We start from the raw sequence: 20,171 nt of genomic DNA, 5'->3' as shown, positions 1-20,171 counted from the left end.
CCTGATTTATTCTCATGCCTCCTTCTCACTGCGCCTATCCTACAACAAAACAAACTCTGAATCATCAGTGCTGCCGCCATCTCTTTGCACACGGCCCATGATGCACTTTCAATTACCGATGCCAATTCTCCCAACAAGCTTTCCTATGTGCAGTTTATCAGTTTGAAGGTGAGAGAGAAGTGAGATGCTTGAGAGTCATTATCCCCCCACCCCCTACACATTTAAACACAAACTCACACATGCAAACACTCTCTCTCCTTTTTCCTCGTCCCACTCCTTCTTCTCAGCACAGTAATGATAAACACACTCACATACAAACAGAAGGGATCTTTTTCTCATTTGCACTTTGTTTCCTCCAAAGAGTCATTTGTGCTGAGGGTGCTGTAAAAGTAGGCTAAGTAGTGTGTCCAAGGTATGAGGGAGCATTATCTCCCTATTCTCTCCTCCATCAGGCTCAACCAGCCCAGCGGGGGACACTCATTTACTTTATGGAATATTACTTTCTCTCCTTCTCGCCGTTACCATGGCAGCTGCTATAAAAAGATTTTCTCCTCATCGCTATTATTTGATTTCCTCCCGCACAAGCTGAGGAAGATCCCTTATTGATTTTCATTTCTCATATGTTTGAGTGCAAAGAAAGAAATTAACATACCATGAAGTACTTAATGTAACGCAAAAGGGCCTCGATCAAGATACATTTGTACCACAGGAACAGTATTTTGTATAGCTTAACCCTTGGGATTTGCAATAACACGGTATCTGGTTAACAGCGCTGACTGATGTGCTTCGGGTCATGACTCCTGAAGACCCATCACATGCTGAACATGAGAGTTTTTGATCCTTTTTTAATTCCATCAACTGCAAGTCACTCCCCATCCACCTATTGTTTTTGATACTGAGAAGAATTGTACAATACCGTTTGCATTGTTTGTCTTGCAGGGTCATCAAGGAGCATCTTGGAGAACAGGAAGTGGCCATTTCACTAACTATTGACTCTTTAGAGGAGGAAGACCTGGGAAATTATTCCTGTTACGTGGAAAATGGCAACGGCCGTCGCCAAGCTACCATCCAGCTTTTCAGGCGGGGTAAGTGCTTTTTTACATTTCCCACTCCAAACTTAAAGGGACAGTTCAACCCCACCCCCCAAAATAAAAAAATTAAAATACAGATTTTTCCTCTGGCATGTAGTGTTGTTCATCCATGTGCATCATTATGGTATGAGTTTCCTAATTTTCCACATATTGGCTGTAAAGATGTCTGCCTTCTCTTTAGTGTAATTGAAGTAAATAGGACTCGCCTTGTGGTCCAAAGAAAGAACACATTTCAAAGCAATATAGCTTTTCAAAAATGATGACTACAAATGTTGCTATGATCAGGTTATTGTTAAACTATGTTTTTATTTACTTCAGAATGAAAAGAAGCATGTGTAGCTCAAAGTATCTGCTTTTATGTCTCCGGACAGGGTTCTTTGCTAATTTAGGGGGGTGCTGCAAGGAAAGGAACACATTTCAAATCCTTTATGAACAGCTATAGCTAGAAGTAGACAGCAGGAGCAAGAATGCATTAAATAAAGATATTACCAGAATCAGAATTGATGAACAAATGGGTAATGATGAATGGGAGCATGTGGATTTAATTCTCCAGCTCTTGGAAAATGATGAGCCAGATGAAAGTTAATAAAATATCTGAATGATTAAACTAATTTTAATTCACACTAATTCAGATTAATTGAGACTACCAACGATATTAACTCTGAGGCAGTTGAACTTAAGCTTGATTTCCTATTGATTGTAGTTATAGGCTGGGTTCGTTCAGTTCACAAGCGGGACTTTTCAGGTCATCCAACAGCCTAATGATGGAGTAGATTCAGAAGGGCGCAGCCGTGAAATCTTGAGCATGTCATGCAAACAGACCTCAGCAGCTGATGTTGGCCCTCAGTCTTTTAGAGCTGATGTTGACTGGATTCTGAAATAGCAAGTTTTATGGCTTTAACATTCATTTTAGAATAAGGAACGGCTTTCCATATGCAATTGGCAAAATAAAAATTACACCTGACTGAAAAAAACTACTTGGTGAGCTAAATGAAACTGAATATTATAAACAGTGTTGGGGAGTAACGGAATACATGTACCGCCGTTACGTATTTAAAATACAAAATATGAGTAACTGTATTCCGTTACAGTTACCGTTTAAAAAGGTGGTATTTAGAATACAGTTACTTTGTTGAAATAAATGGATTACACGGCGGTATTTTCCTGTTTCATATTGTGGCGGGTCAGGACCAATCAGGACTGTTTGGGTTTTGTTTGACAGCTGTTCTGTTGTTCCAGGCGGCAGCGTTACGGTTGCCATGGTTACAGGGTGACGCGCTCTCTGCGACTGTGTGTTTCCTGGGTGACAGAGCGCCTTTTTGTTGTTGTTGTTGTTGTTGTTGTGCTAAGCTAATTGGCAGAATGCTACAGGCAAGTCCGAGCTGTCACCGAGCAGAAACGGGAGCTGGAAGCATGTAAATATAATAATAACCACTGCAGCCAAGAAGTGTGCCTGATGAGCCCAGTTGTAAGTAAGCTATTAATACTCGACTGTACGCTGTGTTCGTGTTTTCCTCCGATACGTTCCGTTGGAGCAGCCTTTCAACGCCTCTCTCTGTCTCTCGCCTCTCTCTGTCTTGACCCAGACAACAAAGTAAAGCTAGTTTTCAGCTACGAGCCCGACACGGAACCCGATGTATTAGCCAGAGGTCCCTTTACTACGGTTCGTAGCCGCGGACCTTCAGTAACAGTAATAAATCACACAGCAATAGTGCATTCATGTAGTTGTAAAAAGCATGATAATATATTAAGTAATCCAAAGTATTCAGAATACGTTACTCTCACTGAGTAACGTAACGGAATACGTTACAAAATACATTTTGGGGCATGTATTCTGTAATCTGTAATGGAATACATTTGAAAAGTAACCTTCCCAACACTGATTATAGATTAAGATGTAAACAGAGTTGAATATGGTGTGACTCAGTCTTTTTTATCATGCTGGTCTCATTGGGATGTCCTCTAAGGTGTGGCCAAGATTATTTGCACCACTATGAATTCTGGGGCCACAATTGTTGTTTAAATAATGAATTTCGTTCAACTTTTATTTGGACAGATCCAACCACGAACAACAATCTTCCTTCCAACCACATAAATAAAGGCAATAGAGTTTGTTCAGAAATATGGACGTGTTCAGGTGTATATGAAGAGAAAATGGGATTAAAAAAGGAAGTGTATTTCGAAGGTTTATAGACAGCATCATCAGAGTGTATTATATGGATGACTAATCGTCATAACATCACTTCCAACATTTACAACAAGAAGTGAAATACTGGTTTGATTATTAAATTTCATATTCCTCAATTAACTCATTTTTAAGTCAGGAGTTTCAGGCATTGTGATAATTAAAGTTTAACAAGCCTGAATGGATTATATAATATTAACATCTAACAAGTTTCACAATGAACAAGTAATTACATCCAGTGAACAAGTCTATTAACACTTGATTTGAAAAGTTGTCTTGAGTAAGAAGAATGCAATTTGTCTACTCCAGGTGTGCACTCATATTTCTGATTGAAACATGAGTGATATCTCCTGTGTGTGTGTGTGTGCGCGCTTTTAAGAGAGAAAGAAATGAGGTCCAGCAACAGAATATTAAGATATTGGTATTCGCTGTCTCTTCCTACTTATAACGATGAGTCCTATAGAAGTTTTATTAATTCTTTTCAGATCTTGCAGTTATAGAAATGTTTCCTCTTGCTGAGCTGGGGTGTTTGCACAGTCCTCTCTAACATTACGCAAATACTAACATACCAGCTGTTTAACTGACAGATTGAAATCCAATTTGTTGGTTAAATAGCTATGTGATGGGAGAGAGGTAAGTGCATTTTATTTCTATAGCACATTTAAAACTAAAGTGCTTTACATGAAAATAAAATAGAATAAACAGGTTCCTATCGGCAACCAATCCAACAAAGTTCCAGAAATTAGCATTTTTCAAGTTTAGATTGAAAAACAGTTACAGTTGATGCTTGTCCAGGGTCACTTTCGAACTAAGGTTCAACTGTGGGATAATCGGGAGTGAGAATCAGGCCATAATGATCTTGAGTACATGGGCGCAATATATCTACCACATATGCAGGTGCAAGACCATTTAAAGCTTCAAACACAAACAGTGCCGCTTTGTACTAGATTATGCAATGCACAGGGAGCTTAGTGCAAGGCTGCTAACACTGGACTAATTGTAAGTGGGCAAGAGATGAGTAACTCCACTATGCATTCCAGTAGTCTACTTTAGACATAACAAGCCCTTTCTGGATCAGAAGTTGTTTGGAAGGGTTTTTAGTCTGGAGATTGTTCTGAGCTGGAAGAAACTGCTCTTGACCACTGCATTTATTTGTCTGTCAAATTTCAAATTTGTGTCAAACATTGTCCCAAAGTATGGTAGAGAGTTGGGAGGACAGTAAAAGGCATACGGTGGCATGCTGGTCTGTTAGATGGGTTTATTTCTTACTTTTTTTATTTAATTTCCCAACGTTACAGCTGAACATGATGCACCTTTATGCCTCTTCTAGGTTTCTCGTTGTTTATATCAGTTTGATCAGTGCCTTGTAGTTTTATTATAGTCAAGAATATGCAGATATTTCTACACTTAACCCAAAACTGGATATTAAAATAATCTCGATTGATTAAAATCCCTGTAGGCTGAAGGAAAATGTGTGTTAGATTTTGGGGGAAATCATCCTTTTTCTTTTTTCTTTATATTTAGTTGCTTTACATTAGAAAGCATGATATTATTTTTTCTGTTTGCCTGACAGTAAAGCCTCGTGACATATGAAATAATCGAAGCCTGGCTACATCATTTCATCAAACAGAAATATTCTAATTGATTTGTATGTTTGTTTGTTTTTTCATGTTTCCCATCGGCTGTGTAGCTATGTTGGTGCTCTAGTATGACATGTCAGAAGCTCTTTTCACGCACTGGTTGTCATCCTAAAAGAGAGGTAATTTGATGGTTGTTTAAACAGCAAATTGGTCCTCAGCTTCTCCCAACAGGCCAATAAGTCCAGCATACAATTACATTTTATGCCGTTATATGTCTGTTTCCCCACTTTAATCTCTGTCTCTGCAATCATCTTTTGTAGACAGCCATTTTAGCAGTTTTCACAGACTGCAGACAACTTCATTTAGCTCTCTTTGTAAAAGCAGTTGCAAAAAAAAAAGAATGCTACAAAAAGACTTCAAGGCAACACCCCCCTCCTTCTCTCTCTCTCTCTCTCTCTCTCTCTCTTGCTTCTCATCCACATCTGATGTTTATTTCATGTTCTCTGCTCCAAGAATGCATCACTCACAAGCCCTGCAGCAGGTCTAATATCTCTGCAGGCTCCCTTTCCTTCCATCTCCAAAGAAAGAGAGACATGAAAACAGAGAAGGCAGAAAGGAAGTGGGGGTCAGTGAAACATAAACAACTTCAAGAGTGAAGATTATTGCTGATAATGAGTTAAAAGCATTACATTTGGTTACAGTTGGAAAAGGCCGGTAAATAGCCAATTAGAAGCCCGAGAAAACATAGCTGTTTTCCTGCAACACACTGTCGACTGCTGCTGAAATGAAAAAAACATCAAATATAATGCACAAGCCAACATCAAAGATCTGTCTTTACAAGTTAAAGAGCTGTTTTGAGATTTGCCATATACACTTAATTCCCATGCCTCTAAGGTAAATACAAAGCTTAGCACAAAGACTGGAAACAGTGAGTTGAAAATTGTTGAAAATTAGCCAAATCATATCCACCCACATAGCTTCTTTTATAACTTTTACATTTTGTTTCTTGTATTTATTAGAAAACAAGACATGACTGGTAAATGAATGTTTAGATGTGCTTGAGGGCAGATTTTGTTACTCTCAGAAAGCAGCTTTTCCTGTTTTTAGCTGTTTGGCTAAGCTAAGCTAACTGGCTGCTGATCATGAGTGTTGGTCTTTTTCTTTTACTCTCACCAACACAGATTTAATTAGTTATCATTTTGTAATTTCTCATAACCTACTATGTCTTTGGTTAAACCTATTTTAGAATAAATAATCATTAGATCCAGAAAGTGTAGCTAAAGTTAAGTGACTTTTAATAAAAATAAGATTTTATAACTTCACAGTATTTCTGTTATGACTTTAATATGTACTTTTTCTATGTCTGGGGTTATATAGAGAGTAAATTGGCATGCAGCCTAGAGAACGTAGGGCCACTGTGCAGCATTACAGCCCACAGTGTGACAGAGAAATAAAGTGAACCTGCTCTAGCTGAGCCTACCAGGTAAATGCGGCTTTAATACACACCATAATTCATCCTTCCCCAAGCTAGGTCTCTGGGGAGATGAGAAGGAGATAATGGAGAGGAGAAATGAATGGAGAGACAGCAAGAAAAGTGGGCAAGGAGAAGTAAGAGAACTCTGAAGAGAGTGGGTTATGATGGCGAGGTGAGTGACAGTGTGATGAGTAAACTAAAGCCTCTTGTTTTGAAAAAGCCTCCATCCATGTCCAGAATTGTCCCAGTCCCGCTATGGATGACAGCCAAAGTGCAAAGCTGTGTCATTGCTGCACTTCTCCAAAGAAATGAACCCAGTTTCTCATTATCTCCTTTTTTTTCCCTGTGTCTCTCTGCTATGTGCCCTCTCATTTTTCTCAAACTCATTATGAGACTCGTGTCTCTGAAGATTGATTCTGCTCCGCTCTGAGCCGAGCGCTGAAAATGCTGATGATCGTCCAGATTTCAGTCAAATGTAAACGTGTAAAAGTGCCTCATTCTGTGAGTTTACCTGAAATAATGAAACAAAGAGGCTGGAGTTTGAGGCCAGCCTGATTAATACTGTCATAAGAGTGTGGGTAAAAAGAAAGCAAACACTTTTTAAATTCTAAAGTTTGACACATCAGGACATAATAAAAGTAATCTAGTCCTTAAAAATCTGGCCTTTAACACAATACAAACTCAGATGAACAACAACACATGACGTAGTACACTGTGTCATTATTTATTTAAGAAATAAATTAGCCAAGTTGTAGAATCAGTGTGTGAAAAACTGAGTACACCCTACTGCTTCCATAACAATTAAGAGGGTAAGAGGTGCTGCTAATCAAATGCAGCTAATTAACTGATAATCAGCAGGTCTGAGCACCTCTATAAAAGCATATGTTTTTGACTATTTGCAGGTATGGAGCATTTAGGTGTGTTTTAACACACTGACAAAGAGAAAATTTTCAGCAATGATCTTAGAGAAGCAATTGGGAAGAGTTAGTAAGTTATTTACAAATACTTTGATTTCCATCATCCTACAGAAAGAGTATTGGAAAACTGGGACAACAGTTCTTCTTAGGAGTGAATATACCAGCAAATTTAAGTTCAGAATGTGTAATGTGCAAATAAACACCCAAAAGTGACAGTTCAGGCTCTACAGGCCAAGTTCAATACAGTACAATTAGTGATAGACTGAATATCTATGGCTAGTTTAAAAAAAATATACCAGGATAATAATAATCTGGTAGCATGGTTGAGATTTGCAAATTTGCATTTGAATGAACCACAAGACTTCTAGAGCAATGTCCTTTGGAGTGGTGATGTTTGGCTATAATGCAATGTAGCTTAATTAAAAACAGAGCATATTAGCAAAAACTTCATACCAACTTTCAGCCACGGTGGTGGAGGAGTGATGATTTGAGTTTCTTTTGCAGGCACAGGACCTGGACACCGTGCAGTCTTTGACTTGCCTATGAACTCCTCTGTATACAGTGGCTTGCAAAAGTTTCGGCCCCTTGAACTTTCCCACATTTTGTCACATTACAGCCACAAACATGAATCAACTTTATTGGAATTCCACGTGAAAGACCAATACAAAGTGGTGTACACTTGAGAAGTGGAACGAAAATCATACATGATACCAAACATGTTTTACAAATAAATAACTGCAAAGTAGGGTGTGCATAATTATTCAGCCCCCTTTGGTCTGAGTGCAGTCAGCTGCCCATAGACATTGCCTGATGAGTGCTAATGACTAAATAGAGTGCACCTAGGGATGGGTATCGAAAACCGGTTCTTGTTGAGAACCGGTTCCCACTGTTTCAATTCCTTGGAATTGTTTGCCATTTTTGCAAACGATTCCCTTATCGATTCCAGTCGCCCCGAACGACGTCACCACGTTGCGGAGCGTCATTTACCTGGCAGGAAACATGGCGGCTCAAACGCTCAAAAGTTTGGTTATACTTTACGAGAACGGAAGACAACAGGGCAACTTGCAATACTTGCAAAGTAGATATTTCATTTAAGGGAGGAAACACTACGAATATGCAAAAGCATTTGCTCACAAAACACGCGATGACCTTAAATGAATGTCGTGTTTTTAATTCCGCTCCGGACTCGTGAATCTCAACGCAGCAGCAGCGGTAACGTTTGCACGTCCTCTCCCGTTAATGCTGCAGGTAAATAATCAACTAACAGTGCATATTATGTTAGCGCGATCTGCCTTATTACAAAACCTGCCGTTACTGTGCGCTGCATTTAGGTGACCATGATGAGAGAGACAGACAGAGTCTGGCTGGCTCAGATGCTGGCAGTTCTCGCTGCAGTCTACCGGTAGCGTCTCCTTTCAGGCCAGGATAGGTGAATGTCACCGAGCAGTGACTAAGGTTGTGGTCAAAGGCTTGCATCCTTTTGCCACAGCAGATGCCCCCGATTTTCGGTAAGTGAATGTGTTTAATTGTAGGCAGGGACATTACTGGATATTCTTGTGTAATTGCTACAGAATAATTTATGTTATACTTTGTTATTGCTACAGAAGAATATTTATTTTATTATTTTATATTTACAATTTTTTCCCCGGGGACCCTGTGACACCCCATTGAAGAGCCATAGGCTGTGGATCTCTTAAGATCTCACTGTTGGGTTTGTAAGGCCATGTTACTCCTAAATTTCTATCTAGTTCAAAGAGAAGATATAAAACAAAGTTCTAAGCTAATCGACCTTAGTGTTCTCCTTTTTTAAAAAGAATCGATAAGAGAATCGATAAGAGAATCAATAAAGAATCGAATCGTTAAACAGAATCGAAAATGGAATCGGAATCGTGAAAATCTTATCAATACCCATCCCTAAGTGCACCTGTGTGTAATCTAATGTCAATACTAATACAGCTGCTCTGTGACGGCCTCAGAGGTTGTCTAAGAGAATATTGGGAGCAACAACACAATGAAGTCCAAAGAACACACCAGACAGGTCAGGGATAAAGTTATTGAGAAATTTAAAGCAGGCTTAGGCTACAAAAAGATTTCCCAAGCCTTGAACATCCCACGGAGCACTGTTCAAGCGATCATTCAGAAATGGAAGGAGTATGGCACAACTGTAAACCTACCAAGACAAGGCCGTCCACCTAAACTCACAGGCCGAACAAGGAGAGCGCTGATCAGAAATGCAGCCAAGAGGCCCATGGTGACTCTGGATGAGCTGCAGAGGTCTACAGCTCAGGCGGGGGAATCTGTCCATAGGACAACTATTAGTCGTGCACTGCACAAAGTTGGCCTTTATGGAAGAGTGGCAAGAAGAAAGCCGTTGTTAACAGAAAACCATAAGAAGTCCCGTTTGCAGTTTGCCACAAGCCATGTGGGGGACACAGCAAACATGTGGAAGAAGGTGCTCTGGTCAGATGAGACCAAAATGGAACTTTTTGGCCAAAATGCAAAACGCTATGTGTGGCAGAAAACTAACACTGCACATCACTCTGAACACACCATCCCCACTGTCAAATATGGTGGTGGCAGCATCATGCTCTGGGGGTGCTTCTCTTCAGCAGGGACAGGGAAGCTGGTCAGAGTTGATGGGAAGATGGATGGAGCCAAATACAGGGCAATCTTGGAAGAAAACCTCTTGGAGTCTGCAAAAGACTTGAGACTGGGGCGGAGGTTCACCTTCCAGCAGGACAACGACCCTAAACATAAAGCCAGGGCAACAATGGAATGGTTTAAAACAAAACATATCCATGTGTTAGAATGGCCCAGTCCAAGTCCAGATCTAAATCCAATCCAGAATCTGTGGCAAGATCTGAAAACTGCTGTTCACAAACGCTGTCCATCTAATCTGACTGAGCTGGAGCTGTTTTGCAAAGAAGAATGGGCAAGGATTTCAGTCTCTAGATGTGCAAAGCTGGTAGAGACAGACCCTAAAAGACTGGCAGCTGTAATTGCAGCAAAAGGTGGTTCTACAAAGTATTGACTCAGGGGGCTGAATAATTACGCACACCCCACTTTGCAGTTATTTATTTGTAAAAAATGTTTGGAATCATGTATGATTTTCATTCCATTTCTCACGTGTGCACCACTTTGTATTGGTCTTTCACATGGAATTCCAATAAAATTGATTCATGTTTGTGGCTGTAATGTGACAAAATGTGGAAAAGTTCAAGGGGGCCGAATACTTTTGCAAGCCACTGTACCAAAGTATTCTAGAGTCGAATGTAAAGCAATGTGTCCGATAGCTAACGCTTGGCCCAAACTGGGTTTTACAACAGAACAATGGCCCCAAGCACAACAGCAAATCTACAACAAGATGGCTGAAAAAGAAAATAATCAAAGTGTTGGAATGGCTCAGTCAATGTCCAAACCTCAAACTGGCTGAATATGTTGTGGAGAAACCATTGGAGATCTGAACATCAACAAATGCCTGCAGACCTCAATAAACTAGAGCAATGTTGTAAAGAAGAAAGGGCCCAAATTCCTCGACAGTGATGTAAGAAATTGATGAAGTCATACAGAAAATTATTACTTCAAGTTATTGCAGCTAAAGGTATTTCAACAAACTATTGAATTATGTGGTGTACTCACACACTCTTTCTGGGGTTTGTCTTAGTTTCTATTGAATAAAAAATGACTCAGTGTAATATTTCATGTGTTTTTGTTAGACCTGGTAGGGACTAGATAATTTTTTTATTTTGTCCCAATAAGTAAAACCTTAGAGGTGCGGGGATGTTTATCTATTTGCAGTGACTGTAAGTGGCCAGACAAAACTGTAACTGGCGTTTTAACCATGACTGTCTCAGCAGTTTTGCTTATTTTCTTGTCTGTATGTGTTGTCTTCAGCAGAGCTCATGTACACTGTGGAGCTGGCAGGAGGGCTGGGAGCAATCCTGCTGCTACTCATCTTTCTCATCTCACTCTACAAATGCTACAAGATTGAGCTGATGCTTTTCTACAGGAGGCACTTTGGCAGTGAAGATGTAGACGGAGGTAAAGACAGAAGAATGCGTCTAAAAAAATGCGTCTTTTAGCCTTTTAACCATTATCTTCTTCACACTTTTTTCACCAGGACTTTTTTTATCCAAAAACTCAATATCAAGCAAGCTGTGATGACTCTATATGTGCCTTTGCGGGCTTGTATTCATAGATCCAATGAACGTACTATTTTGTTTAAAAGTAACTACTCACTAGTAGTTACAGATGTTTGCTATCTCAGTGACGGCATTTCCGCTGCTGTTGGTAAAGAGGTGCATGGTGCAGTGACTTTACCAGAAAAGGAGGAGACAGTTTTTCAATTTGTTGCCCATTTAAAAAGAGATCAATCTCAGTATGTCATGAAATGAAGCCCACCCTCTGCTGCCAGATAGTGATACACAGCAACAAGGCAGGCTCGAAGCACTGTCTCTGAGCAACAAATAGGAGCGTAACAATCCTCAAATTGGAAAGCAACTTTCTGCTTTCTCTACAGAACATAGTTAACTTGTACTTCACTTAAGGATTTGTCTGTTTATGTCCCAGTATGATTCCTCTGTGTTTTGCATTTTTGCTCTCTTTTCAAGAATTCTGGAAAGACAGAAGTCACCGGATTGTTTCTACAGTAGCATAAATTATCCATTACGCCCCAGACTGTAGACTCAAACTTCTACATGATTAAGTCATGCCATCAGGGACCGCTGATACAAGCTGTTTTTGATTTTTCCAACTTTGCTAGGTGGTTAATTTGCGAGGTTGGTTGCTAATTTGAAAGCTTTGTTTGATGTTTGGATCCTATCGAGCACAGCCATGGCCCTTCCAGTAAGTTTCAAAGCTGCGCATGCTCCTCAAAAGAGTTTCTGAAGCAGTCTTTCCTCACTTTCTGACTGGCCCACATTCCGGTTTCCACAGAGCATAATGACTAGGACTTAGCGAACATGTCACCAGCACTGTTCTTTTCCCTATTATCTATTTTCTACCTTCTCAGTTCTTCCCACTGTCTTCTGGGAAATCATTTTGAGGTGGGAAGAGAGTATTGCTTCTGCATTGTTTTGGGTATTTTTGTATCTACCACAATTTATTTCTTGTATACACTACATGGCCAAATCAATTTGACACCACTAGAAAAGTGGTCTTCTCTTTTCCAAACAAGAATGATAAGCAAAAAATACATACAATAGACAATAAAAGAAATGGTTTTCTGAGTTTGGTGTGGAAGAATTTGATTGCGTACCGGAGACACTTATTGGGAACAGCATTTGCAAGAAAGGCCTTCTCCTTGATCATAAGTATCTAACTTCATGAACGATCTTGTGACTCACTGGAAGGAAATCCATGTAGGCAAATTATAAAATTTAACAGTTTTTTATAGAAAACAAAGTACCGAACAGAAAATGTAAACTGACACAGCAAAGCACAATCATGTGTCCTGTAAAAAGTTACACTATAGTTTCAAATTAGACTATAGACTCTATTACCCGTGTTTACAGTTCTACAACATACTACAGTGCTTAACAAATTTATTAAAATACAATTAAGTGCAAGTTTTTTTCCCACAGCTGCCCTAAGTTACCAGTATTGGTAATCATCAAAAAAGTTATGTTTCTGTAATGGTAAATCCTCCAGCATGAACAAGCATTTTAATCAAAATTCTATTTTTCAATTTTATAATTAATGTTACCTATGAATCTTCACATTCGCTGTTTTACAAAAAAAAAACTATAAAAAATAATAAATCACATTATTATTATTTGATTAAGTTAATTACATGTATTCCTGTATTCCTAATGTTTTAGTGGTTAAATGGTCAGTTCAGTAAATTCAGTAGTTTCTAGCTTTCAAAAAGTTTTTGACAAATTTCTAAAATATTTGTGTTTTCCTGTTTTTATGGCAGGTGGTCTAATAATTGTGTTAAACACTGTATAAGAATTACACAAAACCCATATGGAAAAGAAATAGTAAAAACTTATATGATTTACTCATGAAAGTGGCCACTTTCTCATTACTTTCATATATTGTTTTAGTAAGTATCCAAAACATACAAGTTTCATTTATATATCTTATATCTGTTTTCACTCTTGTATGCTTTTCATACAAGTTTCACACAAGACAGATACAAACTTTATAAGATTTATATATATATATATATATATATCTCTTTCCGACTTTCAGCATTTTACTTTCGTGCCTTTTGGCTATAAATTTGCAGAAATTTCTGATGCATATTCTGTTTGGATGAAAATAACTGGTAACTATTTGAGGTGCCGTGCATAAGGGTTAAATGGCACTGTCATAACCATGACCAAATGTGAATGTTTATGGATAGAGCCAATAAGTGTAAGAAAAGCCAACGTTATTTTATTATTTTGAAACTATAATAAGGAGTGTGTAATTTTGGTTTTAGAAGTAGCTTTAAAAGTTGTAACTATTGTAGAAGTTAGCCAACGCAATTGCAAGAAATGTGTAAAGTCAGTTGTTTGGAATAAAATGTTCATCAGAGAATATGCGTGCAGTGTTCAGTGAAAATGCCATGGCATTTAGTCTGCATATTTCATGACTGACTCTCCACTCTTTCTTCCTGTTCCTCAGAAAATAAAGACTATGATGCATATTTGTCTTACACCAAAGTGGACCCTGACCAGTGGAGTCAGGAGACCCGGGAAGAGGAGCGCTTTGCCTTGGAGATCCTCCCTGATGTTCTGGAGAAACATTATGGCTACAAACTCTTCATCCCAGATCGAGACCTCATCCCATCAGGAAGTAAGACTGTGTGTGTTTGTATGTATGCATGCTTGCACACGTTTGAAATGTTTGTGCCATACTGTCAACAGTTGTATAGGTGTTTGTTTGTTTCTACTATATATTCTATATTGGGGAAAATAATTATTTGATCCCCTACTGAATTTGTAAATTTGCTCACTTACAAAGAAATGTCCAGTCTTTAATTTTATGATAGTCTCATTTTAATGGAGAAAGACGTTAAAATATTGAGTGACACTGAGCGAAATAAGTATTTGATTCCAGACCAACATGCTAGAATTCTGGCTCCCACAGACTGGCTGTGTGCCCACATGGCACACAGATTATAATCAATCAATTACAGATACTTGTGATATCAAACGATTATGTGCATAAAGCACAGAATCAGTTTCTTGGGAAGACCAAGAAATTTGGTAAGACCAAACAGCTGCTAAAGGATGTCAGGGAGCAGCCTATAGACCTGCACAAGGCCACAATGGACGACAAGACCATCTGCAAGAATCTTGGTGACAAGGTGACAGCTGCTGGCGTGATTCAGAAATGGAAGAAATACAAAACCATGTGTCAACCTCAGTCTATACAAGATCTTCCCTCATTGGGTGAGGATGATCATGAGAAAGGTGATAGATCAGGTCAAAAATAAACAGGAGGTGCTTGTTAATGACCTGAAGGCAGTTGGGACCAAAGTCACCAAGAACATCACTGATAGCACAGGACGTTGTAATGAGTTTCCACTGTTTAACAAGGCACATTCTACAGGCCCATCTTAAGTTTGCTAGTGAGCATCTAAATAATTCAGAGGAGGCATGCATGAAAGTGCTGTGGTCAGATGAAACCTAAATCAAGCTCTTTGGTATCAACTCGACCCACCGTGTTTGGAGGAAGAGAAATACTGAGTATAACCAAAGGATCACCATCCTCCACTGAAGTGGAAATATTATACTTTTGGGCTGTTTCCCTGCTCAGTCAGAACACTGAAGGTGGGTCATGGATGGGTCTTCCAGCATGAGAATGACCCAAAACATGCCACCAAGGCAACAACGGATCTAAAGAAGAAGCACATTAAGGTCACGGAGAGGCCTAGCCAATCTCCAGACCTATAAACAAACTGTGGAGGGAGCTGAAGCTTAGAGTTGCCAAGCAGCAGCCAAGAAATGTAAAGGATTTAAAGTTTCTATAAAGAGGAGTGGGCCAATATCCATCCCACATCTTGCTGGTGCTTTCCAACAAGGCTTTCTCTACAGAGTACCAAGTCATGTTTTGCTTGGGCATCAAATACTTCTTTCAATCTGTGACTTTTATATAATGTCTTTTTTCTGGAATTTGGTTGATGTTCTGTCTTTTCATTAAAACTAAATTACCATAATTGAAGATTGTTAATTTCTTTGGAAGCAGGGTACATGTATACATATACATATACATATACATAGATTGTCACAGTCTGTTTGGTCTATGTTGTTTGTTTTCACCATTGTTTTTCCACTGTCACTGTCTTGTGTTTCAATGTCCAGTGCTGTCAGGGCAGAATCAAGCAGAGGATATCCACGCTCACAAGTGATGAATAGATGAATATTTCAAAGTTAAAATAAGGGAAGAGGAGGGAAATGCAATATTCAATGCAATACTGTCAACAAGAACCCTTTTTTTTCTTGTATCCTCTCAAACCTCTCTGGATTAAAGCACTAGATCATAGCATTTCTCACTAGCTGTTCCCATACTGTGTACTACAGATATGGGAATACAGTATGCGGTGTGTACCGGGAGCCGATATATTGAACAAATTTATCATCCTCGCTGGTTTTTATCCATGTATTAATAAATCCATGAAAATTCTGTCTGAACATATTCTCATGCGTGCTAACTCTGTTTAGCAGTCTGTCTTTGCCAGTGGTACACAGTGTGCTCTAGTTAGTAGCGATGCTGTGTGTTTCTACTGTAGGCTTCATGTGAAAAAGATAAAACGCAAACACGTCCTAGTTGGTCCAGACAGAATTAAACATCAGTGGGTAATGTGTGAAGGCTCTGAGCCCTGCTGACTGAGCCGCTTCTATCCTTTAATCAAAAGAAAATTGCCGCCAGCACCACTGCCAAGTAAAATCATTGCAGATGAATGTCCAATCATGGAAACATGGTATGTGATTAATCGTATGTGAAATAAAAAGATGACTGAGAGGGGACGCAGCCACGCTTCTGACAGTGTTGAGCATGTTTCTGTGTCTGTAATGTGTTCTGCCTGTGACCTGAATGTTAAAATGTTTATGTTTAGGTCTCACCAATGAGCATTACCAGGATGACACGCGGCTCTTTAGAGGTACTCGCCTTCGGTCTTTTCCTCTTGCATCAGCTGCTTTCATGCTTAGAGTGGCACCATTGTGTGATCTGAAACATCAGGCCCGATTCAATAGCGAGCTCAGCCCTAATCCTATAGAGTGTGCAGCTTTATCAATCACTGGTTTGCAGTTAGAGCCATATGGATCTGCTCTATGTGCATAAAATGTTAATTTATATGCTGCACCTTTGTGCACACTTAAAGCTCCATATTAAACGGGTGTTAGTAGACCAGATACCTGTCACTGTCTTGTGTTTTGTGTCTGATGCTGTCTGTGTGTTCATCCATCACCGTGTTGTGGCCCTGTTCTCATTAGGTGAAAACAATGCTCACTGCAATGTTTTGCCACACTTGTGTCACATAAATTTTTGCTCTTCTCTTTCCTTACCGCTTCTTTCCCGCAGCCTACATAGAGGACGTGGCCCGCTGTGTAGACCAGAGCAAACGCCTCATCATAGTTATGACACCCAACTACGTAGTGCGGCGAGGCTGGAGCATCTTTGAGCTGGAGACGCGACTGCGCAACATGCTGGTGACGGGTGAGATCAAAGTCATCCTGATCGAATGTGCCGAGTTGCGCGGAATCATGAACTACCAGGAAGTGGAAGCACTTAAACACACCATTAAGACCCTTACTGTCATCAAATGGCGTGGAACCAAGAGCAACAAGCTCAACTCCAAGTTCTGGAAGCAGCTGCAGTATGAGATGCCCTTCAGACGCACGGAGCCCATGCTCACGCACGAGGCAGCACTAGACGTCAGCGAGCAGGGCCCATTCGGAGAGCTGCAGACTGTTTCTGCCATGTCCATGGCGGCGGCCACTTCCACGGCCATGGCCACCGCCCACCCAGAGCTGCGCTCCTCGTTCCACAGCACCTACCACACCACCATGAGGCAGAAACACTACTACCGCAGTTACGAGTACGACATGCCCCCAGGAGGGACCTTGCCACCTCTCTCATCTCTGGGAAACCAGCACACCTACTGCAACATCCCACTGACACTGCTGAACGGACAGAGGCCACCCGGGAAGAGCCGAGAGCACAGCCTGGAGGAGGGGCACGCCAACAATGCCATGCTCCCTCTGCTGCCCAGGGAAACCAGCATCTCCAGCGTCATCTGGTAATGGCAAGCAGACTCGGCGCCAGCTTTAGGAAGATCGGTCAGCGTCAGACATGACGAGGTTACAGTCTGGCAGTTCTTAGGAACGCAGTTCAAGGTTGTGATTACGGCAAAAAGCATTTGGATCCGTATGGCTCCGGCAGCTAGTCATGGAGGTGAAGCAGGTTCCTGGACGTGGTTTGTCTTGTTTTTCAGTCGGACTGCACCTCTTTTCCAGAGGATGTTTTCTATGTGGAACAACAGGGGATAATGCGAACACACTGTTTCATTAACTAGCGACAAATGGACTCACAAGGACTCCATGGTGAAGAACCAACACACTATGGCAATTATTCACAGGAACGAATACACACACACATACACACATACAAGAAATTGCATCCATACAAGCAAAAGGAAAACAGGGTCTGTACATATATTTCAATTTATTTGTAGCATCAGTGTTTTCCTGTTTTGTTCTTTTGTTTATTTTATTCAGTCATGTTTGTTGCCTTCTCTAATGTAGGACTTTTGCTTTAACTTGTCATAAAGAGTTGTATATTTTTTAATCATTTTCTCTTTTTTGTCTCTTTTTCTTTTTTTATTTCTGATTTTTAACACGCTCGATAGGAAAGCCAATATGACATGTGCGTGCGCTGTTGTGTTCCTTTGTTTGTTTGTTTAAAAATCTTTGTGTTGTTTAAAGAGAACTTTTTTTTTTTTTCGAACTTTGGGAAACGCCTGGACATTTCAGGAGCTTTGAGGAGCTAAAACTTGTTTTCGTTTACCTGTAAAAGGTGTATCTAGTTTAAAAGGAAACTCTCTCTTTTTAAAAAAAAATATAGAATATGCAAAAAGAAGGAGAAGCTGGCAAAAATATATCGTCTCGTGGGACTGAAAAGGAGGAGTGGTTGGGGAGCAGCGCTCGTCCTCTCCAAGCAGATAGACTGGCAGATCTCTCTCTAAAGCTTCATATTTTCTATTGAGACAAACAGCCTTGCTGTTTTAGAGTGATAGTGAAATGCCTCACCTTAAAAAGAAATCTGTAGATTATTTTAAAAAGAATTCTATTTTTATAATTGAAAAGAGTTTGCTTGAGATGTCATACTTATTTGCATTTCATCTTCCATAGAAAGAGGATTTGTGTATAAGTGTTATGCTGGTTTTGTGCCCTTCGGTGTGGCTCCTGGTTTGTTAAAGAGATTAAGGTGGCTTTTGAATCCCACATGACAAAAAAATGTCCTCTGCTCTTCTAGATTCAAAGGTAAAGCATTTTCAGTGTTTTGGTTTTTAAAAAAAATAACAACAGTATTATTCCCATCCTGATAATTCATTTGGTTCATATGGATAGTTCATGTTTAAGGAAAGAAAAGAATTCTTTTTGTGTTCTGAAAGACTTTTTACATATATTTGAAGGTGTGATTTTTGAGTATGCATAGCAAATAGATATGTATTCTATATATAATATAGATATTTATATAAATATATAAACACAATTTTCACTTGGAAAGAAATGTCTATCTTTATAGAAACACAATCATGATCAGTTGCCCTTACTTTCTCACTGCACATTAAAAACATTGATTTCCTTTCGATGTTTTCCTTTTGTGTCCAAGTTGAACCAGCAGTAATTCATAACACACCTGATTACACTCTTATATTCAGAATAACCTTTTTTCTTTTTTTTTCATTACCACATGATTATGTAATGGCTAGAGTCAGCTACATCCACCAGATGTGAAACAGTACATCTCAATCAGTGATCAGCCCTGGGAAATCTGGCACAGGGTAAATGAACAAGTGTTTTAGTACTGTTGAAATAAGTCTTTAAACAAACTGTGCCTTGAACGTCCAGTTCATAGACGTTATAAAAATCTTTCTATACAGTCTATGATCCAGCTGCTCTTTCTGGTGGATAACACCGAAATGCTGTAATACTAGACTCATTGGAAGGTGGTGTCCATGTGTGTACAATCGTTGCAACTACATTTGCCCTCTAAGAGAAGAGACGGGCACGTTTCTTGACCCTATGGTATAGTTGTGTCCAGAAATATGCCAGATCTAATCATATTCCTCTTTCCTCTATTTCCTCATCCTGTCATCCTGATAATTATTCTTTCTTGCAGCAAAATGTCAGTGCAGTGAAGAAAGGAGAAAGGCAGATAAGCAGACTGTTTAAAGGAGATGTTCTGGTATTAGATAGCATGGATGTAAATCATTGACTTTAACTAGAACTAAACAAAACACTGAAAATAGGTGTGGAAAAACATGTCAGTTCATGCAAAACAAAAACTTTTGTGTTTGTATCATAACTTCTAGCCTGAACTTTTTAAAAACTTGCCTCTGACAAATACTTATCCATACTAAAAAACAAAACAAAGAACCACTGAGACTACAAAAACACTGAAACTAATAAAAACTAAATTATTTTTTAAAAGAATAAAAATGAAACTGAAATGAGCATCTCTTTTTCTTCTTCTTCTTCTTCTTTCAGCTGCGCCTCTTAGGGTCGCCGCATCGGATCATCTGCCTCCATGTCGCCCTCCCTAGCATTCACCTCTGTCACACCAACCCTCCGCATGTGCTCCTACACTACATCCATGAATCTCTCTCTGTGGTCTTCTTTTCCCTCATTCCTGGCAGCTCCATCTTCAACATCCTTTGTCCAGTATAACCATTATCCCTCCTCTGTACATGTTCAGATCATCTCA

At 39.6% G+C, this 20,171-nt stretch overlaps 1 protein-coding gene across 4 annotated transcripts in view; it reads left to right on the top strand.

The window, feature by feature from the left end:
- il1rapl1a (interleukin 1 receptor accessory protein-like 1a) overlaps positions 1 to 19,861 on the top strand; it is a 168,637-nt gene extending 148,776 nt beyond the window's left edge. The window contains exons 8-12 of one of the 4 annotated variants that reach the window (XM_063499031.1): positions 940 to 1,085; positions 11,145 to 11,288; positions 13,860 to 14,030; positions 16,297 to 16,341; positions 16,764 to 19,861. In XM_063499031.1, the coding sequence (XP_063355101.1) occupies positions 940 to 1,085; positions 11,145 to 11,288; positions 13,860 to 14,030; positions 16,297 to 16,341; positions 16,764 to 17,485 (1,228 nt within the window). In that variant the 3' untranslated portion in view covers positions 17,486 to 19,861. Of the gene's footprint in view, positions 1 to 939; positions 1,086 to 11,141; positions 11,289 to 13,859; positions 14,031 to 16,296; positions 16,342 to 16,763 lie in introns of all 4 variants that reach the window. The other 3 variants (XM_063499030.1, XM_063499033.1, XM_063499032.1) reach the window with 3 other exon arrangements.
- Positions 19,862 to 20,171: the final 310 nt, after the last annotated feature.

The sequence above is a fragment of the Pelmatolapia mariae genome, linkage group LG16_19, assembly GCF_036321145.2.
Source record: "Pelmatolapia mariae isolate MD_Pm_ZW linkage group LG16_19, Pm_UMD_F_2, whole genome shotgun sequence".
Taxonomy (NCBI): Eukaryota; Metazoa; Chordata; class Actinopteri; order Cichliformes; family Cichlidae; genus Pelmatolapia; species Pelmatolapia mariae.
This window is presented reverse-complemented; position numbering and strand designations above follow the sequence as displayed.